Source organism: Pelophylax lessonae (assembly GCF_965119305.1).
Source record: "Pelophylax lessonae genome assembly, chromosome: 3".
NCBI lineage: Eukaryota > Metazoa > Chordata > Amphibia > Anura > Ranidae > Pelophylax > Pelophylax lessonae.
Window position 1 is genome coordinate 42,031,003 of NC_138770.1, and position 27,201 is coordinate 42,058,203.

General features: G+C 45.7%; 5 protein-coding genes across 5 annotated transcripts in view; all 5 read left to right on the forward strand.

Moving 5' to 3' along the window:
* LOC309550683 (uncharacterized protein) overlaps positions 1–27,201 on the forward strand; it is a 3,164,715-nt gene that overhangs the window by 1,319,326 nt on the left and 1,818,188 nt on the right. Inside the window, exons 35-36 of the mRNA XM_082251018.1 lie at positions 16,302–16,529; positions 16,609–16,815. Coding sequence (XP_082107144.1) covers positions 16,302–16,529; positions 16,609–16,815 — 435 coding nt within the window. The remainder of the gene's footprint in view (positions 1–16,301; positions 16,530–16,608; positions 16,816–27,201) is intronic.
* LOC309550728 (gastrula zinc finger protein XlCGF66.1-like) overlaps positions 1–27,201 on the forward strand; it is a 167,159-nt gene that overhangs the window by 98,387 nt on the left and 41,571 nt on the right. The window lies entirely within an intron of this gene.
* LOC309550726 (uncharacterized protein) overlaps positions 1–27,201 on the forward strand; it is a 156,373-nt gene that overhangs the window by 70,922 nt on the left and 58,250 nt on the right. The window lies entirely within an intron of this gene.
* The window catches only part of LOC309550696 (uncharacterized protein), a 151,549-nt gene that overhangs the window by 37,674 nt on the left and 86,674 nt on the right, over positions 1–27,201 (forward strand). The window lies entirely within an intron of this gene.
* LOC309550771 (uncharacterized protein) lies at positions 20,141–21,545 on the forward strand. Its single transcript, XM_082251106.1, has one exon. It carries the CDS (start codon positions 20,392–20,394, stop codon positions 21,277–21,279), a length of 888 nt encoding a protein of 295 aa, XP_082107232.1. The 5' UTR covers positions 20,141–20,391; the 3' UTR covers positions 21,280–21,545.

Sequence of the window (27,201 nt, forward strand, 5' to 3'; positions counted from 1 at the left end):
CTGCATTGAAAGGGGGTATGGCACACTGGTCTCTCTGCATTGAAAGGGGGCACGCTGGTCTCTCTGCATTGAAAGGGGGCACGCTGGTCTCTCTGCATTGAAAGGGGGCACGCTGGTCTCTCTGCATTGAAAGGGGGCACGCTGGTCTCTCTGCATTGAAAGGGGGCACACTGGTCACTCTGCATTGAAAGGGGGCACGCTGGTCACTCTGCATTGAAAGGGGGCACACTGGTCTCTCTGCATTGAAAGGGGGCACGCTGGTTACTCTGCATTGAAAGGGGGTACGGCACACTGGTCTCTCTGCATTGAAAGGGGGCACGCTGGTCTCTCTGCATTTAAAGGGGGCACGCTGGTCTCTCTGCATTGAAAGCGGGCACGCTGGTCTCTCTGCATTGAAAGGGGGCACGCTGGTCACTCTGCATTGAAAGGGGGCACACTGGTCTCTCTGCATTGAAAGGGGGCACGCTGGTCTCTCTGCATTGAAAGGGGGCACGCTGGTCTCTCTGCATTGAAAGGGGGCATGCTGGTCTCTCTGCATTGAAAGGGGGCACACTGGTTACTCTGCATTGAAAGGGGGCACGCTGGTCTCTCTGCATTGAAAGGGGGCACGCTGGTCACTCTGCATTGAAAGGGGGCACACTGGTCACTCTGCATTGAAAGGGGGCACACTGGTCTCTCTGCATTGAAAGGGGGCACGCTGGTTACTCTGCATTGAAAGGGGGTACGGCACACTGGTCTCTCTGCATTGAAAGGGGGCACGCTGGTCTCTCTGCATTGAAAGGGGGCACGCTGGTCTCTCTGCATTGAAAGGGGGCACGCTGGTCACTCTGCATTGAAAGGGGGCACGCTGGTCACTCTGCATTGAAAGGGGGCACACTGGTCTCTCTGCATTGAAAGGGGGCACGCTGGTTACTCTGCATTGAAAGGGGGTACGGCACACTGGTCTCTCTGCATTGAAAGGGGGCACGCTGGTCTCTCTGCATTTAAAGGGGGCACGCTGGTCTCTCTGCATTGAAAGGGGGCACGCTGGTCTCTCTGCATTGAAAGGGGGCACGCTGGTCACTCTGCATTGAAAGGGGGAGCACTGGTCTCTCTGCATTGAAAGGGGGCACGCTGGTCTCTCTGCATTGAAAGGGGGCACGCTGGTCTCTCTGCATTGAAAGGGGGCATGCTGGTCTCTCTGCATTGAAAGGGGGCACACTGGTTACTCTGCATTGAAAGGGGGCACGCTGGTTACTCTGCATTAAAAGGGGGCATGCTGGTCACTCTGCATTGAAAGGGGGTACGGCACACTGGTTACTCTGCAATGAAAGGAGGCACGCTGGTCTCTCTGCATTGAAAGGGGGCACGCTGGTCTCTCTGCATTGAAAGGGGGCACGCTGGTCTCTCTGCATTGAAAGGGGGCACGCTGGTCTCTCTGCATTGAAAGGGGGCACGCTGGTCTCTCTGCATTGAAAGGGGGCACGCTGGTCTCTCTGCATTGAAAGGGGGCACGCTGGTCATTCTACATTGAAAGGGGGCATGCTGGTCACTCTGCATTGAAAGGGGGTACGGCACACTGGTTACTCTGCATTGAAAGGAGGCACGCTGGTCTCTCTGCATTGAAAGGGGGCACGCTGGTCTCTCTGCATTAAAAGGGGGCATGCTGGTCTCTCTGCATTGAAAGGGGGCACGCTGGTCTCTCTGCATTGAAAGGGGGCACGCTGGTCTCTCAGCATTGAAAGGGGGCACGCTGGTCTCTCTGCATTGAAAGGGGGCACGCTGGTCTCTCTGCATTGAAAGGGGGCACACTGGTCATTCTGCATTGAAAGGGGGCACGCTGGTCTCTCTGCATTGAAGGGGGGCACGGCATGCTGGTCACTCTGCATTGAAGGGGGCACACTCTACCTTGATTACTGAAGGCCCCTTTCACACTTTTGTGACCTCAAAGTCACGCAATTTCTCCTGCATTCTGTACATTACATACTCCTGTCTCCTGTATTTTGTACATTACACTCTCCTGCACTATATACACAATACTGTACATTATATACTTCTCACCAAAGTCTTCATTGTCTCAACAGTTGCTATGCAGTCTCTGACTATTTTAATGAAGTTCTTCTTTAACCACTTGCCTACAGTGCACTTTCACCCCCTTCCTGCCCAGACCGATTTTCAGCTTTCAGCGCTCTCACACTTTGACTGAGAATTACTCAGTCATGCAACACTGTACCCATACAAAAATTGTGTCCTTTTTTTCACACAAATAGAGCTTTCTTTTGATGGTATTTGATCAATACTGGGTTTTTTATTTTTTGTGCTATAAATAAAAAAAGACTGAAAATATTGTGAAAAAACGCATTTTTCTTTGTTTCTGTCATAAAATTTTGCAAATTAGTAATTTTTCTTCACAAATTTTGGCCAAAATTTATACTGCTACTTATCTTTGGTAAAAATAACCCAAGTAAGTGTATATTATTTGGTCTTTGTGAAAGTTATAGAGTCCACAAGCTATGGTGCGAATCATTGAAAATTGATCACACTTGATCACACCTGATGTACTGAAGGCCTATCTCATTTCTTGAGACACTAAAAAGTCAGGAAAGTACAAATACCCCCCAAATGACCCCTTTTTGGAAAGTAGACATTCCAAGGTATTTAATAAGGGGCATGGTGAGTTTTTTGAAGTTGTAATTTTTTCCCACAATGCTTTGCAAAATGAAGATTTTTTTTTTTTTTTACAAATTGCCGTATTAACAGGTTATTTCTCTCACACAGCACATGTATACTTGCAACTACACCCCAAAACACATTCTACTACTCCTCCTGAGTATGGAGATACCACATGTGTGAGACTTTTTCACAGCCTGGCCACATACAGAGGCCTAACATCCAAGTAGCCCCGTTCGGCATTCTAGGAGCACAAATTACACATATAATTTCCTGACAACCTATCGCACTTTTGAAGGCCCTGGAGCACCAGGACAATGGAAACCCCCATAAAATTACCCCATTTTGGAAAGCAAACAGCCCAACGTATAATTTTTGAGGCATAATGAGTCTTTTGAATATGTCATTTTTTTCCACAAGTTTTTGGAAAATGTGGAAAGAAAATGAAAACACATTTTTTTTACACAAAGCTGTCCATTTATGCAATATTTCTAACACATAGCATGTACATAGCAAAAATTGCACCCCAAAATACATTCTGCTATTCCTCCTGAGTATGGCGATACCACATGTGTAACACTTTTTCACAGCCGGGCCACATACATAGGCCTAACATCCAAGTAGCGCTTTACACAAAGTTGTCCATTTATCCACTTTAAGACTGGGCCTATTTTTGACACTTGGTGTTTACAAGCTAAAATCATTTTTTTTTGCTAGAAAACTACTTAGAACCCCCAAACATTATATATTTTTTTTTTAGCAGAGACCCTAGAGAATAAAATGGAGATCGTTGCAATATTTTTTATCACACCATATTTGCGCAGTAGTCTTCCAAATGCGATTTTTTTGAAAAAAAATTCCCTTTTTTGAACTAAAACATAAGAAAACAGTAAATTTAGCACAATTTTTTTCCATAATATGAAAGATAATGTTACGCCGAGTAATTAGATACCCAACATGTCATGCTTCAAAATTGTGCATGCTCACAGAATGGCGCCAAACATTGGTACTTAAAAATTCCCATAGGCAACATTTTAAAAATTTCTGCAGGTTACTAGCTTAGAGTTACAGAGGAGGTCTATGGCTCAAATTATTGCTCTCGCTCTAACGATCGCGACGATACCTCACATGTATGGTTTGAACACCGTTTACATATGTGGGCGGGACTTGCGTATGCGTTTGCTTCTGCGCGCGAGCTAACGGAGGCAGGGCGCTTTAATTTTTTTTTTTTTTTTTTTCCTATTTATTTTATTTATTATTTTTTTATTTTTACACAGTTTAAAAAAAAAAATGTTTTGATCATTTTTATTCCTATTACAAGGAATGTAAACATCCCTTGTAATAGAAATAGGCATGACAGGTCCTCTTTATTGTGAGATCTGGGGTCAAAAAGACCTCACACCTCACAACTACACTAAAAAAGAAAAAAAAAAAAAAATTGTTGAAAGAGGAAAAAAAAAAAAAAGCGGCCCTTTAAACCGGTTGCTAGGCAACGTCTTTTGACGTAGCTCCGGTCCTCCAAGACCATAGAGTTGAGTGAGGGCCATCTTGCCCTCACTCGACTTCCTGTCTCTGAGGATCCGGGACCGGATAGTTTTCCCCGCTGCCGGCGGGTCCGGTAAGCTGGGAAAACGTCTGGGACGCGGCAGGAGGGGGGGGGGCACCTCTTCCCCTGCACCGTAAGGGTAATTCCGCGGCGAATCCGCCACTGGGACCACCCTTATCTGAAAGCCGACCGCCCGCCGTTTCAAAAAAATACCGGGGTTATGGGGGCTATCTGCTGCCATAACTCCAGTATTTAACTTTTAATGGCCGACGCATATAGTCGTTAGGCGGTCAGTAAGTGATTGCATGTATATGACAAACAGGTGACGATGACTGATGGGGTGACAGGTGACAATGACTGATGGGGTGACAGGTGACGATGACTGATGGGGTGACAGGTGACGATGACTGATGGGGTGACAAGTGACGATGACTGATGGGGTGACAAGTGACGATGACTGATGGGGTGACAGGTGACGATGACTGATGGGGTGACAGGTGATGATGATTGATGAGGTGACAGGCGACGATGATTGATGAGGTGACAAGTGACGATGATTGATGGGGTGACAGATGACAATCACTGACGGGGTGACATGTGACGATGATTGATGGGGTGACAAGTGACGATCACTGATGGGGTGTCAAGTGACGATGATTGATAGGGTGACAGATGACGGTGACTGATGGGGTGACAGGTGACGATGTTTGATGGGGTGACAGGTGACGGTGATTGATGGGGTGACAGGTGACGGGCGATGGTCACTGATGGGTGACAGGTGACGGGCGATGGTGCACGGCGGTACTGATGGCAGTCTCTGGTGACCGGTGAACTTTAGGCTATGTTCACATGTGAGCGCAGCGATCATGGGCAGAATCACTGCGATTCTGCCCGTGATCCAGAAATCATTGCAAATGGCGGGACGCCTGTGCGTTGCCCGTGATTTGCAATAGCACCCCAAACGCTGTGCGATGTTGCTGCGATTTCCGCCTGCCGAATCGAGGTAACATCACGCAAACAACGCATGACGCCCCAAAGAAACTCTTGTACCTTTTTTGGGCGTCATGCGATGTTTGCGCGATGTTACCGCGATTCGGCAGGCGGAAATGGCGGCAACATCGCACAGCGTTTGGGGTGCTATTGCAAATCACGGGCAACGCACAGGCGTCCCGCAATTTGCAATGATTTCCGGATCGCGGGCAGAATCGCGGTGATTCTGCCTGCGATCGCTACTCTCACATGTGAACGTAGCCTTATGGGTGTCAATTTCTGGGCACTGATGAGGTGACTGTTGGGTGACAGGTGACATTGGGGGGGCTGAGGACTGTGTGTGGGGGACCTTTATTTGTGTGCTTTTTACTTTTTACAGGGGTACAGAGCAGTAACTCAATGTTTCTAGCTCTTCTCCCCTCACACTGGAAGCTGTATGAGGAGAGAAGAGCTAGTAACACTGAGTTACTGCTCTTTGTTTACATTTTCTGATCGGCTGTGAATAGATTCACAGCCGATCACATAGTAAACAGTCACTGTCAGTGACTGCTTACTACCGCCGGTGACAGCTGTGTTCCTACGGAACACAGTGCCACCGACATGACCGCGCTGCGCGCTCCCGATCGCGCATGCGCGGTCATCTCACGGCCGCCTCCATTGTGATCGGCTGTGTCATTGGAACACAGCCGATCACGTGGGAAACAGCCATGCCTATTGGCTGTTTCCCCCCTGCCGGTGACCGGCTGTGTCCTGGGGACACGCCGACACCGGCAGTGCACGGCGGCGCGCCCGCGATCGCGCGCCTGCCGTGCATTTACTGGGTCACGTCATATGACGTCCGTCCAGGATAATAGCCGCACCGTCCCGCCGTCATATGACGGCGGGCGGGCGGTAAGTGGTTAAGGTAGGCTGAGCAATCAAAGCATATTTTATGAGTACTAGGAAGTCTGGGTTTTGTGTCCCTATCAGCCACACCGGAGGTGGAAGTAATTTATAGACTTTCCTTCCCATCCTCGATTGGCTGTGCGTGAGCGGCATCCCTGCCCAAATCTCCAGATTGGTGGTGGCTCCTCCTGCTAGGCAGAACTTTCCAGCGCGCGCTTTCCCGCGCGGTACAGTAACCCCTCCGATACCATTCCCTTTCAGCTCAGCCTGCATGGAAGTTACTGTAAAGCAGACTGTGCCTCTCAGCTTGCACGCATCCGCTCTCCTTACTTGTACCAGGGCTCCAAATGTGCCTCCATCGCTGAGCCAGCTGACCCTCTTTGCTAGTCCGTAGAATTGTCCCGCTGTCATATCCAAGGCCAACCTTTCTCTTCTTAGCACTTGTACAAGCAAGATCCACTGTACTCGAAAAATGTCCCACTGTCATTAAATGCATGGCCAACAGATTTCTTTATAGCATCCACATTGCCACTACATTGGAAGAATGTCCCGTTGCCATTAGATGCACGGTCAACACTTTTCTGTATAGCTCTGGCACACAAGCGGCTCCTGGCACACCCATCCACGTGCCCTGGGAAGCGATTTTCTCCGTCCACACTTGCACCATTTACTGTTAAGCAGACACAGTCCATATTTACAGTAAGATGCATTTCTCCCGCTCTCCAGCACATCACTGGAACATCCAATTTGCGAATCTGACAGGAAATTTTCAGTTGCCACAAGCAACCATTATTGTGCATTTGACTCTTCATCCCACTCTCCCTATCTCCTTTAGAGCAGGCCTCAAACTTCTCTTGAGCATTAGAACACAGTTCTTGAGAAAAAAATTACAGTAAATTACATTTTCACAAATTTTCGGTGGCTGTTGCCGTTAGCAACCATTCCGGTAACTCAGGGTGACATCCTGGATGAGCCCCCAAATGTAGCACTGCCCCCATGGAAGCTGCTTAGATTGGATTCCCCTGGGTTACCCATAGCAACAACTTATAAATTGTTAGCATTTAAGTCCTTGGCTCAGTCAGTAAACAGTCCAGGATTTGTTTTTTTGTATTTTATTTGAACTTGGATGGGACAGTAAATTGCTCTTCAGGGTCTAACTTGGCACCCCCTTTTCTTGCTGACTGTGTGTGCTGACCTTCTGTCCACTGACCTCACTGGAGTGGCCCCCCTCCTGGGCAGACCCCTGGCAAGCCCCCTGGTACTCACAGACACTGTCTTTCCCAGGTAGCTCTGCCTTCAGCTCCACTGTCAGTTTCCTCAGGACTTCTGTGGCTCAGCTCCACACCTGGCTTACTAGGCCGACTGCCTGTGACCACTTTCCTTCCTGACAGGAGGAGAGACAGACGTCACCCTCCTCCTGGGACCAGGCTTCCCGCCCAAAGACACCCTGTCACATGTGCCCTATGCTTTTATGGTCAATCCCAGGATGCACTGCGGTGGTGCCCTCCCACTGGGACAGCCACAAAAACATGTGCGTCACTGGCTGGGTTTCCTCCACTGTCCAACAGGCTCCCCTATTGGATACAGTGGGGACACTCCTTCAGACCAAGTGAATCACACCTGGACACATGTAACAGGCATAACTAGCAATCCTGTTCCCTGATAAGCAGAAGAGCAAATAAATGCTTTTTTCCTAGCACCAATCTAGGAGGGTGCTACAAGTATACAGAGAGAGGTGTGTCCCGCAGAGCTGATGCTCTAATATACAGAGAGGATACTGATACAGTATATATTGAGAGATGTGTGTCCTGCAGAGCTGATGCTCTAAAATACAGAGAGGATACAGTATATAGAGAGATGTGTGTCCTGCAGAGCTGATGCTCTAATATACAGAGAGGATACAGTATATAGAGAGAGGTGTGTCCTGCAGAGCTGATGCTCTAATATACAGAGAGGATACAGTATATAGAGAGAGGTGTGTCCTGCAGAGCTGATGCTCTAATATACAGAGAGGATACAGTATAAAGAGAGATATGTGTCCTGTAGAGCTGACACTTTATTATACAGAGAGGATACAGAGACAGTATATCGAGAGATGTGTGTGCTGCAGAGCTGACGCTCTAATATACAGAGAGGATACAGTATATAGAGAGCTATGTGTCCTGTAGAGCTGACGCTTTATTATACAGAGAGGATACAGAGACAGTATATAGAGAGATGTGTGTCCTGCAGAGCTGACACTCTAATATACAGAGAGGATACAGATACAGTATATAGAGAGATGTGTGTCCTGCAGAGCTGACACTCTAATACACAGAGAGGATACAGATACAGTATATAAAGTGTTAGCTCTGTAGGACACACATCTCTCTATATAATGTAACCTCTCTCTGTATATTAGAGAGTCAGCTCTGTGGGTTATTTCTCTGTATATTGTATACAGGGGTTGCTGTATAAAGTAAGGTTGAGTCAGAGCTTCTGTTCACTTGCTTGTCAGCAGACTCAGCAAGTGAACAGAAGAATCGATTCATGAATTTCAATGAGTAGTTCCAAATGGACCGATTCACTTAAAGCGGAGTTCCGGCCTCGGAAACGTTTTTTAGATAAAAATACCCCCGGGACAGTCAGGGCCTGCACCGGAAGTGACGAGCGGGGCCGGTGCAGGCGCATTGACTCCTGGGAGCGATGACGTTCAGCTCCCAGGAGTCATCGCAAGCAGGAAGAGACGGCGCGGGCCGCGGCTGCAGAGGGAGGAAGTGGAAGGAAGGTGAGTATATTTTCTTCAATAACAAGGTAAATAAACAAAAAAAAAAATTGGGGACTATCCATTTCTTTTTCAGGTTAATGTCAGCAAGCGGATGGCCCAAAGTAATTTTTGAGGCCGCAACTCCGCTTTAAAAGATTCAAACTTCCCATCACTAGTTCACACTATGAGACGTTTCTCAGGGCTGCAGTTCCTCTGAGCTCCACAAGGTGGTGATCTCACTTCTACCCAGATAGGAAGTCTCTATGGAAGACAGGAAGTGATACAAAAATACAGGAAGTTCCACATGATACGAAGTAGAGAGGAGACATTACTGGAAGACGCAGCAGAGGAGGTAATAAGATCTTATTTTCTATTTACACCCAGTAACCCCCCCGTCATGTCCGTCCTCTTCCTCCATAGTCACTGTGACATCTTTTATCTCCAGCAGATGATGATACACACATATATAGTGTGGAAACCTAGATTAACCCCTTCAGGGGCAGAACATTTCCCCACTTATGGGGTCGGAACATTCTCTTCATTCTGGAGATGTGTCACCTTCTCACCTCATCAGTCTATGCTAACGGATTATATGATTTTTATTAGTGGCAGTGGATGGGGGGGTTGATTAGGGGAATTGGAATATTTATGTCTTTATTTTATAGGAGTTATTTGTATTAAATATCCTAAAAACGAATTTTCCCATAATGATCCCAGTCTCAGATATTCATCCTAAAATGTGATGAGTAAAGTCTCCGGAGTACACGGAGATCATAGGAATACGATGTGTCCTGGCAAAGCCCAAAGACAACCTTCACCTTTCAGCTTAGGAAAGATGGATGCACCCGGGAGAAATTATTCTGTGTGTACAGAAACCTCACAGAGTATTTCCTCAAAGCTCCACCCCCCATGTACCTCCAACCAGAGTCAGAGAATCCTATGACATCACACTGTCCTCACAGCTCCTCCTCTTAATGTCCCTCCAACCAGAGTCAGAGAATCCTATGACATCACACTGTCCTCGCAGCTCCTCCTCTCAATGTCCCTCCAACCAGAGTCAGAGAATCCTATGACATCACACTGTCCTCGCAGCTCCTCCTCTCAATGTCCCTCCAACCAGAGTCAGAGAATCCTATGACATCACACTGTCCTCACAGCTCCTCCTCTCAATGTCCCTCCAACCAGAGTCAGAGAATCCTATGACATCACACTGTCATAGTAACATAGTTAGTGAGGTTAAAAAAAGACATCAGTCCATCCAGTTCAACCTATGATGTGTGTGTATGTTTGCTTTTAACCGTACATTGTATACCCCTGTATGTTGTGGTCTCTAAGGTGCCCATCTAACAGTTTTTTGAAACTATCAATGCTCCCTGCTGTTACGACTGCTTATGGAAGAGAATTCCACATCCTTACCGCTCTCACAGTGAAGAACCCCCTGCGTATTTTAGGGTTAAACCGCCTTTCCTCAAGTTTTAGTGAGTGGCCACGTGTCTTATTGTATCTCCTTTCTCTGAATAGTTTGTTCCTTATGCTAGGGTTGCCAGTACAATATTTGTACATTGATATCATATCCCCCCTCAAGCGTCTCTTCTCCAGAGAGAATAAGTTCAGTGCTTGTAGTCTTTCCTCATAGCTGATGTCCTCCATTCCCCTAATTATTTTTGTTGCCCTTCTCTGGACTCTTTCCAGTTCCAGCACATCCTTCCTGAGGACCGGTGCCCAGAACTGGACAGCATACTCCAGATGTGGCCGGACTAGAGTCTTGTAGAGCGGGAGAATAATCTCTTTATTTCTGGAGTGAATCCCCTTTTTTATACATCCCAGTATTCTGTTGGCTTTGCTTGCAGCGGCTTGGCATTGCATGCCACTGCCAAGCCTGTTGTCTACCAGTACCCCCAAGTCCTTTTCCATCCTAGACTCACCCAGAGGTTCCCCCCCTAGTGAGTAGCTTGCTTTCTGGTTTCTGGCACCCAAGTGCATTACTTTACATTTTTCAACATTAAATCTCATCTGCCATGTAGTTGCCCACCCCGTTATTTTGTTCAGGTCTGCTTGTAAGGTTTCCACATCCTGCATAGAAGATATTGGCATGCCTAGTTTAGTATCATCCGCAAATACTGAGATTTTACTCGATATCCCCTCCTCTAGATCATTTATGAATAAATTAAACAGGATTGGTCCCAGGACAGAACCCTGGGGGACCCCACTTTCCACACCCGCCCAATCTGAGTACTTCCCATTAACCACCACCCTTTGCAACCTCCCCTGGAGCCAGTTCTCTATCCAGGTACTCACCTTATGGTCCATACCTACCTTCCTTAGTTTGTACAGTAAGCGTTTGTGGGGAACGGTGTCAAAGGCCTTTGCAAAATCCAGATACACCACATCCACAGGCTTTCCTTTATCTAGGTGGCAGCTCACTTCATCGTAGAAGGTTAATAGATTGGTTTGGCAAGAACGATTTTTCATGAATCCATGCTGATTACTACTTATAATACCGTTTTCATTACTAAAGTCTTGTATGTGGTCCCTTAACATCCTCTCCAAAATCTTGCAGACTACAGATGTTAGGCTGACCGGCCTATAGTTACCCAGGATACATCTTGGCCCCTTTTGAAATATTGGTACCACGTTGGCTTTTTTCCAATCAGCTGGCACCATACCCGTCTGTAAACTATCCTTAAAGATCAAAAATAATGGTCTGGCAATCACCTGGCTGAGCTCTTTAAGAACCCTCGGGTGCAAGCCATCCGGTCCCGGTGATTTATTTATGTTAAGTTTCTCTAGTTTAGTTCTAAGTCTATCTTCTGTTAGCCATGGGGGCACTTCCTGAGGTGTGTTGATTAGTTCGGCCTTACAAGCTAGGTTCGTGTAGCCCCCCCGATTCTTTTGTGAAGACTGAAGAGAAGAAATTATTTAACACTTCCGCCTTTTCTCTGTCCTCAGTGGCCATATTTCCTTTGTCATCTTTTATGGGGCCAATGTGTTCTGGCCTCGCTTTCTTACTGTTTATATACTTAAAGAATTTCTTGGGGTTCTTTTTACTCTCCTCCGCTATATGTCTCTCGTGTTCTATTTTAGCCGCCCTGATTTCATCTTTACATTTCTTATTACACTCTTTGTAATGCTTAAATGCTGCCAATGACCCCTCAGTCTTGTATTTTTTGAAGGCCTTTTCTTTAGCACTAATATGCATTTTTATGTTGGAGTTTAGCCACCCAGGGTTTAGTTTTGCTCTTTTAAATTTATTTCCCTTTGGAATGCACTGACCAATCCCCTTGTTAAGTATGCTCTTGAAGCACTCCCATTTTTCCTCCGTGTTCTTTGTTCCCAGGGTTCTATCCCATTTGATATTTTCTAGCAGAGAGCGCAGTTTTGGGAAATTGGCTCTTTTGAAATTCAGTGTCCTTATATTACCCTTGTGTTTCCTATTACTGTAATTAATACGGAAACTTATTGACCTATGGTCACTGTTTCCTAAGTTGTCCCGTATTTCTATATCCGTGAGCAGGTCTGTATTTTTGGTAATCAGTAGGTCAAGTACCGCATTGTTTCTTGTCGGTGCATTCACCATCTGACCCATGAAATTGTCCTGCAAAACATTTAGGAACTGCCTAGCCTTGGCTGAGTGCGCGGTTCCTTCTGCCCAGTCTATATCTGGATAATTAAAGTCCCCCATTATAATGACATTTCCCATCCTTGCTGCCAATCCTATCTGTAACATGAGGTCCACCTCCCCCTCCTCCCTCTGGTTGGGGGGCCTATAGCATACGCCCAATATTACCTTCCCCACCGTGCCTTCCCTTTGAAGCTCTACCCATAGGGATTCTGCCTCATCCATAGCTCCATTATTAATATCATCTCTCATATTTATCTGTATACTGTTCTTAATATACAGACATACCCCTCCTCCTTTTTTACCTTCTCTATCCCTGCAATAAAGGGAATACCCCTGAATGGTCGCCATCCAGTCATGAGAGCTGTCAAAACAAGTCTGTTATCCCCACAAAATCTAAGTCCTCCTCAAACATCAGTAGCTCCAGCTCACCCATCTTGTTGGCCAGGCTTCTGGCATTGGTATACAAACCTCTTAATTTTGATCAGTTACATATATCCTCATTTGATGTTTTTAGGCTGCTCTCTTGATTTTTCCCCATACCCAATCTGGGTATAGGAGTTCAGAACACCCTACCGCTAATGCCCCCATTTCTGCCCTCTGAAACTTGCTTTCCACTGGCTAATTCTACATCTGTACCCTCCCCCCGTCACCTAGTTTAAAAGCCCCTCTAACTTTGTGGCCATCCTCTCACCCAGTACGGCTGCACCCACCCCATTTAGGTGCAATCCGTCCCTACCAAAGAGCCGGTGGCCGACTGAGAAGTCGGCCCAGTTCTCCAGGAACCTGAAACCCTCCTTACTACACCAGCTCCTCAGCCACTTGTTAACTTCCCTAATCTCCCGCTGCCTCTCTGGTGTGGCTCGAGGTACAGGTAGTATTTCGAAAAATACTACCTTGGAGGTCCTACTCCTCAACTTAGCGCCTAAGTCCCTGAAATCGTTTAGGACTCTCCATCTTCCTCTGCCTATGTCATTGGTACCCACGTGTACCATGACAGCTGGGTCTTCCCCAGCCCCACCCAATATTCTGTCCACCCGATCCATGATGTACCGAACCCGAGCGCCCGGCAAACAACAGACTGTTCGGCACACACGGTCTTTGTCACAGATTACACTGTCTGTCCTTCTAATAATTGAGTCCCCTACCACCAGCACCTGTCTTTCCTTTCCCTTTCTCCCGGCCTCACTGGAGGAGTTCTTCCCCTGGCAGCTAGGGGCGTCTCTCTGCTCCAGCAATGCTGGTCCCTGGCTGGTTTCCCCAACATCACACAACGGGGCGTATCTATTGGGGTGCTCCAGCCCAGGATCAGCCTCCTTGCCTTGTCCCCTTCTACCCCTCCTAACTGTCACCCCTCTACTCTGCTCTGATGCCTGCACCTCCAATACTCCGCCCACCTCTGTGCAGACCCCTGCCTGCACCTGACAGGTACGATCCTGGCTCTCCTCCGGTATGGACATTCATCTCAGTGTTGCCAGCTGCTTCCCTAGATTCAGGACCTGAGCTTCCAGGGAAGCAACTTGCTTACATTTTGCGCATTTGTATTCGCCCACGATCGCATGACCGAGGAACACATACATATCACAAGATGCACACCGAGTCGCATCTCCACACACGCCGGGCATTGTACCTACTAATCTAATCAAATGGGGATTCAGCAATTTAAGTCTATCCTATGTGGCTATTTCCTGGCTTCCTAACTCTACCTTCTCACCCTCTGGTACTCCGCTACCCTCACTTGACACTCAGTTGCACAACACTCACAATCTCACAGCCTGGTCAGTCGCAAAACACTCAGTCGCACCACCCGGTCAGTCGCACAACACTCACAGTCGCACAGCCCGGTCAGACGCACAACACTCAGTCGCACAGCCCGGTCAGTCGCACCACACTCTGTCGCACAGCCCGGTCAGTCGCACAACACTCTGTCGCACAGCCTGGTCAGTCGCACAACACTCACAGTCGCACAACACTCTCAGTTGCCCAACACTCTCAGTCGCACAGCCCGGTCAGTCGCACCACACTCTCAGTCGCACAGCCCCGTCAGTCCTCACAACTTCTCCTCTCAATGTCCCTCCAACCAGAGTCAGAGAATCCTATGACATCACACTGACCTCACAGCTCCTCCTCCAATGTCCCTCCAACCAGAGTCAGAGAATCCTATGACATCACATTGACATCACAGCTCCTCCTCCCAATGTCCCTCCAACCAGAGTCAGAGAATCCTATGACATCACACTGACCTCACAGCTCCTCCCCAATTTCCCTCCAACCAGAGTCAGAGAATTCTATGACATCACACTGACCTGACAGCTCCTCCCCAATGTCCCTCCAACCAGAGTCAGAGAATCCTGTGACATCACACTGACCTCACAGCTCCTCCCAATATCCTTCCAACCAGAGTCATAGCATCCTATGACATCACACTGACCTCACAGTTCCTCCAGACAAGAAAGAATGACCGCACTTCTGATGGATATTCAAGGAAAGGAGTATCTTTATTCCACATCAACCAAATGGCAGGTACAGGTACACACTGTGATTGCAGGACAATTAGGTGGACGCGTTTCACGACTGGATATGTCGCTTATTCATCACCCTGATGAATAAGCGACATATCCAGTCGTGAAACGCGTCCACCTAATTGTCCTGCAATCACAGTGTGTACCTGTACCTGCCATTTGGTTGATGTGGAATAAAGATACTCCTTTCCTTGAATATCCATCAGAAGTGCGGTCATTCTTTCTTGTCTGAAGCTATCCTGGATTGCGGATCCGACCGGCACCTGATCCTAGCCTCACCTGGAGCGGTCTACCCTGTTTGGATTTTGCTCACAGTTCCTCCCTCAATGCCCCTCCAACCAGAGTAAGAGAATCCTATGACATCACACTGACCTCACAGCTCTTCACAATGCTCCTCCAACCAGAGTCAGAGAATTCTATGACATCACATCGACCTCACAGCTCCTCCTCCCAATGTCCTTTAATCCAGCTCTTTTCTCTTTTTCTGATGCTCTTAGGATGTGGGTGGACCCATAACATCCTTATGTGCAAAGCAGAAATGTTTGCCTGCAGCAAACTTTTAACCTATGGCGTGGGAATCCTGTGTGGGTAAATTATACTTCATCCTGAAGTGGGGCTTTAAAAAAATGCAGACTTAAATGGTAAGGTGAGGAGGATTCCAGGAATATCATTTGATTTTACTATTTCTGTTCACATCTAGAGCTTTCCTCCTGTGAAGTGTGGAGATCATATGACCATCACATTGACTCCACCTCCCTCCCTGATATAATAGAGAAATACAAAGAGGATTCTAGAAGTCACCAGCAAGATCACTCAGCTGCTGACAGGAGAGGTGAGCGGTGCTGGGAATTCTGGGACATTATCCAGTAACAGACAAGGGATGTGTCTGGATGGTGACTGTATCATTGTGTGTGTCAGGTTCCTATAAGGTGTCAGGATGTCACTGTCTATTTCTCCATGGAGGAGTGGGAGTATTTAGAAGGACACAAGGATCTCTACAAGGACGTCATGATGGAGAATCAGCCGCCCCTCACATCACCGGGTAAGAGGAGACTTTATTGTAAAGGAGAGAGCAGTACGGAGGGTCCACCTAGATCCCCCATCATCTGATAAACACATAGAAACAATGTATTCAGTCAGTGTGTGTGTTTCCTACAGATGGATCCAGTAATGGGAACCCACCAGAGAGATGTCCCCGTCCTCTGTATTCCCGGGATTCCACACAGGAAGGTCACACCATCCCTCACCATCATCAGGTAGACGAGGAACAATCACTGATAATATCATTAGGATCTGTACATTATCTGCAATGTTACAATTGATGTCATTTTATTTTATATTTAGAGTGGAAACCTGAGAGATTCTAAAGTTGAGGTTAAAGAAGAGATAAAAGAGGAGGATGATAAGGATGGGGTGATGGAGGAGTCAAAGTTTCTAGAAGGACACAAAGATCTGTACCAGGACACCATGGTGGAGTCATCCAGCTACAGAAACCCACCAGAGAGATGTCCCCGTCCTCTGTATTCCCGGGATTCTACACAGGAAGGTCACACCATCCCTCACCATCATCAGGTAGATGAGGAACAATTATTGTTAGTTATGATTCTACACAGCATGTATATTACAGTGAATGTCTTTTTATTTCTTTCAGAGTGGAAACCTCGGGGCTGATGATATTGTTGTTAAAGAAGAGTATAAAGAGGAGGATGAGGAGTATGGAGTGATGGAGCAGTTGTCAGGACACAAGGACATCAAGATGTTACCACCTAGTGCCAGAAACCCACCAGAGAGATGTCCCCATCCTCTGTATTCCCTGGATTCCACACAGGAAGATCACACCATCCCTCAACATTACAAGGTTGGTGGGACGGAGCATCTACAACATGGACTTGTGTAGATGATATGTGAATTTCTTTTATATGATGTCACAGTATTAAAGCTTATATTTTAAAGATGACATTTTCTCTCACTCTCTGTTGGTTTAGTGTGAAGATCTGATAGATACCAAGGTTGAGGCTAAGGAAGAAGAAGAAGAGACATATGTGAGGGATGATCAGCAGTCTATGGAGGAGGATGGAATAACGGGGACATTTATAGGGGAGGACACTCCTACAGAGATCAGCACAGGTGGGTCATTAACACTAAATACATTCCTCCACCCATACTGCTCACTGATTGGTCCAGAGTAGGGCAAGGACTGGGTGATATCAGCCTGTAATCCCCTTGCCACTTTCCTGAGCTGTGTTCTCCATCCTGTATTTCTCTTGGATAATTTGCAGGCACAATTTATGTACCTAGACTGGATTTATGGAGATTCTGAAGTTCAGCTGGTAGCAAAATGTTGATTTTCATCAAGGGGTTGCTTGACCTGTGGTATGTGCTTTGGATCTTCTGCCCCATGCCCAGATCTAGCAAGATCTCTGACAGAGCAATTGTCCCAGGGGTACTTACCCATTTCTATTTGCTGGCTGTGTCGGGTGGAGGGATATGTCTGTATAGTCTCACACCCAAGTCACTGAGTGCACTCAGGAGATGGGAGGCAGCGGTGTGGGACCTCTTCAGCTTGTCTCAGTAAAGTAAACATTTAAGCTTCCACTGATTACTGAATACCAATATTGTGAATCCTGACCCTTACACTTTATATTTCATGTTATGTAGTCCTGACCCATGTACTATATACTCTATAATGTAAATTACAAAATTCTGATACTATATAGTCCTATCTGTTGCATCCTATACAATATGTTGTACATTTCATACTCCTGACTTCTGCTCTCTACCCTTTACCCACTGCTATATATACAAACCTGATTCCAAAAAAGTTGGGACACTGTACAAATTGTGAGTAAAAAAGGAATGGACCCATTTACAAATCTCATAAACTTATATATAGTATATATAGGTATAAAAAGAACCTCTCAGAGTGGCAGTGTCTCTCAGAAGTCAAGATGGGCAGAGGATCACCAATTCACCCAATGCTGTGGCAAAAAATAGTGGAGCAATATCAGAAAGGAGTTTCTCAGAGAAAAATTGCAAAGAGTTTGAAGTTATCATCATCTACAGTGCATAATATCATCCAAATATTCAGAGAATCTGGAACAATCTCTGTGTGAAAGGTTAAGGCCAGAAAACCATACTGGATGCCCGTGATCTTCGGGCCCTTAGACGGCACTGCATCACATGGAGATGGAAATCACAACATGGGCTCAGGAATACTTCCAGAAAACATTGTCGGTGAACACAATCCACCGTGCCATTCACCGTTGCCGGATAAAACTCTATAGGCCAAAAAAAGCCATATCTAAACATGATCCAGAAGCGCAGGCATTTTCTCTGGGCCAAGGCTCATTCAAAATGGTCTGTGGCAAAGTGGAAAACTTCTGTGGTCAGACGAATCAAAATTTGAAGTTCTTTTTGGAAAATTGGGACGCCATGTCATCCAGACTAAAGAGGACAAGGACAACCCAAGTTGTTATCAGTGCTCAGTTCAGAAGCCTGCATCTCTGATAGTATGGGGTTGCATGAGTGCGTGTCGCATGGGCAGCTTACACATCTGGAAAGGCACCATCAGTGCTGAAAGGTATATCCAAGTTCTAGAACAACATATGCTCCCATCCAGACGTCGTCTCTTTCAGGGAAGACCTTGCATTCTCCAACATGACAATGCCAGACCACATACTGCATCAATTACAACATCATAGAAGAAGGATCTGGGTACGTACTGAAATGGCCAGCCTGCAGTCCAGATCTTTCACCCATAGAAAAGATAAAGAGGAAGATGCGACAAAGAAGACCTAAGACAGTTGAGCAACTAGAAGCCGGTATTAGACAAGAATGGGACAACATTCCTATTCCTAAACTTGAGCAACTTGTCTCCTCAGTCCCCAGATGTTTGCAGACTGTTATAAAAAGAAGAGGGGATGCCACACAGTGGTAAACATGGCCTTGTCCCAACTTTTTTGAGATGTGTTGATGCCATGAAATTTAAAATAAACGTATTTTTCCCTTTAAAATTATACATTTTCTCAGTTTAAACATTTGATATGTCATCTGTTAGATCCTGAATAAAATATTGAAATTTTAAACTTCCACATCATTGCATTCTCTTTTTATTCACAATTTGTACAGCGTCCCAACTTTTTTTGGAATCGGGCTTGTACACATAATATGTATTCAATTTTGTTACACCCATTTTCAACCAGCTGAATATTTTATATCGGATGATTTGATTGGAGGACAGACTTTTACATGTTGATAATAATGTGATAACATCCTCAAACTTTGGAACCTTAACCACTTTGCATCCGGGCCTATTCTGGCATTCCTCTCCTACATGGTGTGACATCATAACGTCGCGCCCAGGCCTCCAAGAGTCATAAAGACTGCCGGGGACCATCTGATCATCGGTATTCTCTATGGTGTACTCCTGCCACCGGAGGATTTCTTCTCTGGCTTGCTGATCGCACAGATGAGTCGGTAGAAGCACCGGAAGACGGCGGGAAGGGGGGATGTCCCCCCCGCCTCCTGTAAGAACGATCAAGTGGCTTAACAGCTGCTATGATTGTTCTTATGGTGAATAGGGAATCGCCTGCAGCTGCGCCCATCATCCAGATATCTCCACTTAAAGCCCAGAACGTCATATGACATCCAGGGGTATGGAAGTGGTTAAACAAAGTGATAATGAGGGAGGAGTCAATAACCCAATGATGGTGGTCTTCAGGATCAGTCCAATCTTCATCTTGGTTGTTCTCCCCCCATCCTCACTCTCTGACCTCTGGTGGGGCTCAGCCCTGCTGTTATTCATGACACTCACTCTCTGACTAAGGTCCATGAATAAAGAAATGAACTGGTAGGAGATCAGAGGACCCATTTACTAGTTACCTTCTTGAAGGTGAAATTGTAAGATCCTCAGAGACAAAGCTGCCTGATGTGGGCGGAGTCTTGGTTTAGGGGAACCAATCTGCTGATGTCTAGTAATAATCTTTTTATTTCTATTTTAGTAGATGGACGGGAGATGAGGAAAACCACAGAGGATTGTCTCACTTTGTCTCCAGACTGTAAAGTAGAAGATGAGGACATCACACAGTATAGTCCAGGAGAAAACCCGGCTACCTCAAATGTCCCTCCGGCACCACACAGTGAAGATGGACCATCGTATTCCTCTTATCCTGAGGATCCTCAGACTGTGAGGGACGGTGCCGGACCATCGTATTCCTCTTATCCTGAGGATCCTCAGACTGTGAGGGACGGTGCCGGACCATCGTATTCCTCTTATCCTGAGGATCCTCAGACTGTGAGGGACGGTGCCGGACCATCGTATTCCTCTTATCCTGAGGAACCTCAGACTGTGCGGGACTGTGCTATCTTTCCAATACATAAGAGGTTTTCCTGTCCCGAGTGCGGGAGGTGTTTTAATTTTAAATCCAATCTTAATATGCATATAAGATCTCACACAGGAGAGAAGCCACATTCCTGTCCTGAGTGTGGGAAATGTTTTTCAGTAAAGTCTTATCTTCTCCATCATCAGATGTCTCACACGAGGGAGAAGCCACATTCCTGTTCTGAGTGCGGGAAATGTTTTTCACAAAAGTCCAGTCTTAACAGACACCAGAGATTGCATACAGGGGAGAAGGCATATTCCTGTCCAGAGTGCGGTAAATATTTTTTATCGATGTCCAGTCTCTACAGACATCAGAGATTTCACACAGGAGAGAAGCCGTATTCTTGTTCCGAGTGCGGGAAATGTTTTTCAGAGAAGTCCAATCTTTACAAACATAAAAGATTGCACACGGGGGAGAAGCTGTACTCTTGTTCTGAGTGTGGGAAAAGTTTTGTACAAAAATTAGCACTTGTCACACATCAGAGATCTCACACAGGGGAAAAGCCGTATCCTTGTCCTGTGTGCGGGAAATGTTTTTCAGTTAAATCCAATCTTCAAAAGCATCAGACATTGCATGTGAGTGACAAGTCGTATTCCTGTTCTGAGTGCGGGAAATGTTTTGTACAAAAATCAGAACTTGTCACACATCAGAAGTCTCATACGGGGAAAATAGTGTATTCCTGTCCTGAGTGTGGGAAATGTTTTCCAGATAGGTCGCATCTTTCCAGACATAAAAGAGTGCACACGAGGAAGTCCTATTCCTGTCCTGAGTGTGGGAAATGTTTTTCATTGAAGTCCCATCTTTACAGACATCAGAGTTCTCACATAGAGGACAAGCCACCTTCCTGTTCTGAGTGTGGGAAATGTCACTCACTGAAGTCCTGTCTGTACGGACATCTGAAATTGGACACGCGGGACAATGAACTTTCCTGGTCCGAGTGAGGGAATTGTTCCTCACTGAAGTCCTGTCTTCCTGTAAATCAGGGATTCCAAACAACTCTTGAGGTGTATTAGTACCTTGAGTGCGGGAAATGTCTTCTATATGAATGTTAGTGGACATGTGGGGAAGAAGCACACCCTGATATATACCTCAGATATACTCCATGGCTGATCTTCATCATGTAAGAAACAGTTCATAAGGAGATCAGAGATCACCAGAGACATGGATGAAGTGTTGTACCGTGTTGGCCATTGATAGCAGGAGAAAAATAAAAATGGAGTCATTACCTTTCATTGGCTGAGTCATTGTTGTGGAGTAAGGTTTTTTAAACCTTTAGAGGTGTATTTTTTTTTTATTACTTGAACAAATGTGTCAAGCATTCACCCAGCCATGACGAATGTTGGTCATATATCATTTCATACAATGATATATTATAAAAAGATAAAACAAATGTGCAGCGCTAAAAATTAATAAGAGTCCGACAAAAATTGAAAAAAGTCCCATGTGAAAATCTCATAAAGATAATAATGGTGAAAGTGATCCAAACGTAGATACAGACTAGTTGTGCAGCAAATCCCAACACCAGTGAAGATATATGTGAATTGCAGCGCTGCTATATAAAATAATTAAATGATTGAATACTAAAATAATTGAATAAATAAGTGTTCATGCAAAACAATTATCCTAAACTGCAAATGGTAATAGATCGACCATCAATAAAGTGCCGTTAAGTGCATATTGTGCAAAATGCCAACTCATATTTAGTGCAGATATTACAATGTAAAACTCATAAAATGCAGTCTGTGTGCAAACAGTCCATAAAACAGTCCTTTGTGGTAGCAGGAACTGGATGCTTATTCTTGTAGCTTCGGGGTATCCCCCTTAGGGTATCTACTTACCACTATGTGGTGAAATTGAAGCAGGTTAATGTAGAGTGAGCTGTTGTTTCTCATATGTCTCCTGCACGGCTGTATGGACTGTGTTTTGGAAGCGATCCTTATTCACAAGACGGTATTCCCAGGTGTCCTCATAAAAATAAAATTGCTGGACATAGTGAGGACCGTTTAAAATACATTTATTGAGTTAAAATACAATGGGATACTCACAAACATAAAACATGAAAGAGCCTGTATGTGCCTAAGCTTGGTGCGGTGGTGTACCGCTCCTCAGCGTTCTCCTCACCGACCTGAAGTCACGTGGCTGCCTCTCGGCCAATGGCTAGACGCGTTTCGCTGTGAACACAGCGTCATCTGTAGCTACAGATGACGCTGTGTTCACAGCGAAACGCGTCTAGCCATTGGCCGAGAGGCAGCCACGTGACTTCAGGTCGGTGAGGAGAACGCTGAGGAGCGGTACACCACCGCACCAAGCTTAGGCACATACAGGCTCTTTCATGTTTTATGTTTGTGAGTATCCCATTGTATTTTAACTCAATAAATGTATTTTAAACGGTCCTCACTATGTCCAGCAATTTTATTTTTATGAGGACACCTGGGAATACCGTCTTGTGAATAAGGATCGCTTCCAAAACACAGTCCATACAGCCGTGCAGGAGACATATGAGAAACAACAGCTCACTCTACATTAACCTGCTTCAATTTCACCACATAGTGGTAAGTAGATACCCTAAGGGGGATACCCCGAAGCTACAAGAATAAGCATCCAGTTCCTGCTACCACAAAGGACTGTTTTATGGACTGTTTGCACACAGACTGCATTTTATGAGTTTTACATTGTAATATCTGCACTAAATATGAGTTGGCATTTTGCACAATATGCACTTAACGGCACTTTATTGATGGTCGATCTATTACCATTTGCAGTTTAGGATAATTGTTTTGCATGAACACTTATTTATTCAATTATTTTAGTATTCAATCATTTAATTATTTTATATAGCAGCGCTGCAATCACTGACCCTCACTCACTAAAGCACTAGCACTTTCCTTGCAGCAGGCAGCTAATTTACAAGCACTTAATTGATTATCACCCTACACCCCATAAGCGCGAGGTCCACAGTCCTGATATGTGAATTGCGCTCACCAGATGGATGGGACCCCAATACCATACAGCAAGGGGGTCAAACAAGCTTGAGAGAGTAAAGATGTATCCCAACAGAATTCACCGACCACGAAAAAGGCAGTTGTGCCGAAACATGTTAAGAGGACTTGAGTCAGCCCAGCTGTTTATACTTCATATGCCATTTAATCACGGATGTCTGTAAGTGTATCGGCTGTTTTTTATCAATAAATTGGTTTTAGCAATATTACGCTATGTATGTCCCCCTTCTTTTTGATACACCATCCATCATATGGGAGTGGAGATTCTGATTGATTACATCTGTCAAGGACCCACATATCATCCTTTGTGGTCGGTGAATTCTGTTGGGATACATCTTTACTCTCTCAAGCTTGTTTGACCCCCTTGCTGTATGGTATTGGGGTCCCATCCATCTGGTGAGCGCAATTCACATATATCTTCACTGGTGTTGGGATTTGCTGCACAACTAGTCTGTATCTACGTTTGGATCACTTTCACCATTATTATCTTTATGAGATTTTCACACGGGACTTTTTTCAATTTTTGTCGGACTCTTATTAATTATTAGCGCTGCACATTTGTTTTATCTTTTTGTATCTTTTATCACTTTATTGTCTAGTGATTGGTGTCAGCTGCTTTTACACGTTTTTTAGTTAGCGCAGTATTTTTATCTTTTTATTTAATTATATATTATAGCCACTAGATGGTGCTGACCATCATAGGAAATCATGAATTAAAATATAGCTAGATTTTTGTAACAGCTGGAGGAATGGTCGTCACATTTTTCAAATTTTTTTTTTTTGTTAAATAAAAGAGCTCTTTGTTTTCTTTGTCAGGCATGGTTTCATTACTAAGAGAAATTACCTGGAGCTGGTCAAATAAAGCCCAGCATAAACAGAGTGCAGTGGTCAAGAACATGTCATGTGCGGCCCTGTGTATAGAGTAGAGTATTAGAAACCTGCCAGCCATATAGTCGCTAGTAGGGATGAACGTTTAGGGTGTGCAGCAGGGACAGACATGGCAGCTTCAGATTGTCAATGGTAGCTAAGGAAGCAGTGGCTGCTGCGTCCTTACCAACCATTAACATCAGCTGTCTAGGAATCCAAGGACTACATAAGGAAATGGGCAGGTAATGGAGTGGGTTACATAATTGGCTATGTAGCCTGGACTGTAGCCAGTTAACTGCTGTGGAACTTCTTCCTTTGTTGCTTCTGTATTATCCTTCTCCGGTGTGTACAGGGTAAAACTGGATATTCATTAATGCAGAAGTGCTGCAGCCATCTTTCACTACCTCCAGCCCACCATATAGACCAGTGATGGCAAACCTCGGCACCCCAGATGTTTTTGAACAACATTTCCCTTGATGCTCAACTACACTGCAGAGTGCATAAGCATCTGGGGTGCCAAGGTTCGCCATCACTGCTATAGACTAATGACTGCGGGCTGGATGCTCCCTCGTTCTGGGACAACATCATATGACGTTGCCCAAATCTCACCGCACTTGAGCGCCCACAGGGGGCGCGCAATGATTGTGGGTGCAATGTGTTCCTGGGACACAGCGCAATCCCGATCTCAGTAAAGAACCGATAATGTGGCTCTTTACCCATGTGATCAGCTGTGTCCAATCACAGGTGATCACATGTAAACAAGGAAATGCCGGTTATCGGCTCTCCTCGCCTCATACTGACAGAGTGTGAGGAGAGGAGAGCCGATCGGCGGCATCTCCTTACAGGGAAGACCTGTACATATAATCAGGGCACTCCTTATCAGTGCAGCCCCAACAGTGCCTATCAGTGCTGCCAATCTGTGCTCATCAGTAATGCCAATTTGTGCCCATCAGTGATGTCAGTCAGTGCTGCCTTTCAGTGCCACCTATCAGTGCCCATTAGTGCTGCAAATTAGTGCCTCCTCATCAGTGCCCATCAGTGCTGCCAATCTGTGCCCATCAGTAATGCCAATTTGTGACCTTTAGGGATGCCAGTAAGTGCTGCCTTTCAGTGCCACCTATCAGTGCATATTAGTGCCTCCTCATCAGTGCTGCCAATCTGTGCCCATCAGTAATGCCAATTTGTGCCCATCAGTGATGCCAGTCAGTGCTGCTTTTCAGTGCCCATTAGTGCTGCATATTAGTGCCTCCTCATCAATGCCACCTCATTAGTGCTGTCTTATCAGTGCCGCCTCATCAGGGCAGATCAGTGAAGGAGAAAAAAAAAATTCTGATTTTTCGGAGTTTTTTTTTTTTTCAAAAAATAAAAAACCCAGTGGTGATTAAATACCACCAAAAGAAAGCTCTATTTGTGTGAGAAACGTGATAAAAATTTCACTTGAGTACAGAGTTGCATGACCGAGCAGTTGTGTTTCAAAGTATGACAGCGCTGAAAGGAGGGTAAAAGTGCCCGGTATTGAAGCTGTTAACCACTTGCCGACCGCCGCACGACTATCTACGTCGGCGGTCAGCCCCTCACAGGCAAAGTGACGTAGGGCTACGTCACTAGCTTGTGAGGGTCTAGGGAGCGAGCGCTCGCCCCCGGAGGCGCGCTCCCGCTCCCGAGTGGTCACGGACCCCCCCGCGCGTGTGACCGGTGGACCCGATGTCCGCCGGCCACTCTGCGATCGGCGGGGGAGAGGGAGAAAGTCAGGCAGCTTGTGTAAACAAGCTGCCTGTCATTCTCCTCGCTGTATGAGAGCTGATCATCTGGATCTACTATGTAGATCCGTTGATCACTCTGCATACAGCTGAAGCCCCAGCCAATCACAGTTAGAATCACGCCCCTAGGGACACACACAGCCCCTCCCTCTCAAATAAAGTTAACCCCTTCACTACCAGTGTATTTTTACAGTAACAGTGCATATGTATAGCACTGATTACTGTAGAAATGTCACTGGTAACCCCAAAAGTGTCAAAAATGTCAGTCAAGGGTCCGATCTGTCCGCCGCAATGTCGCAGTACCGCAAAAAAAATCGCAGATCGCCGCCATTACGCGTTAAAAAAAAAAACAACAAAAATGACAAAAATCTTTCCCTTAGTTAGTAAACGCAATAACTTTTGCGCAAACCAATCAAAATACGCTTTTTGCGATTTTTTTTACCAAACATAGGTAGCATAAAACAAATTGGCCGAAAATTTTAAAAAATTTTGATTTTTACATTTTTTTTTGGGGGAATTTCATATAAAAAAAAGGGAAAAATATTGCTATTTTTGCAAAATGGACGCTCTTTTTTTGTTTATAGCGCGTGATCAAAAAATCGCACAGGTGATCAAATACCGCCAAAAGAAAGCTCTGTTTGTGGGAAAAAAAGGACGTCAAATTCGTTTAGGTACAGCGTCGCACGACCGCGCAATTCTCCGTTAAAGTCACGCAGTGCCGAATCGCAAAATACCCCCTGGTCGGAATGGGGGTAAAATCTTCCGGGGCTTAAGTGGTTAAGGAGGCAATGCTCATCTATGGAGTGTCTCCAGTACAGAAGGCAGTCATCTTGGCTGGGTCTGGAGGATGGTGTTTGGTTAATGCAACAGAGCAAGGAGATAGTGAACTGGGCTGCTGGAGAAATTAGCTCTTTTGTGCCACCAGCCTGAAGAGTGCAGAGAGGAGATCAAGGATGAAGCCCCTCTGTGGACCATGTGTTGCTGTAACCATTTCTTGTACTGAGTACCTAAGAGAACACCACAAGGTTGAAGTGAAGGGGGAACAGTGGTGTATAGTGTTCTGAAGATACCTGATGCTATGGTGCCCAGGAGAAGATGGCTGATGCCATTTTACTCTGTATGATGCTACATGTGAGGGGTCCTGAGAGCAACAAGAGCAAACAGGAAAAGTCAGAGGCCAATAGCCCTCTCACCACGTACGCACTCTCCAAACTCTAGGCGTTTCAATGTAGGTTTG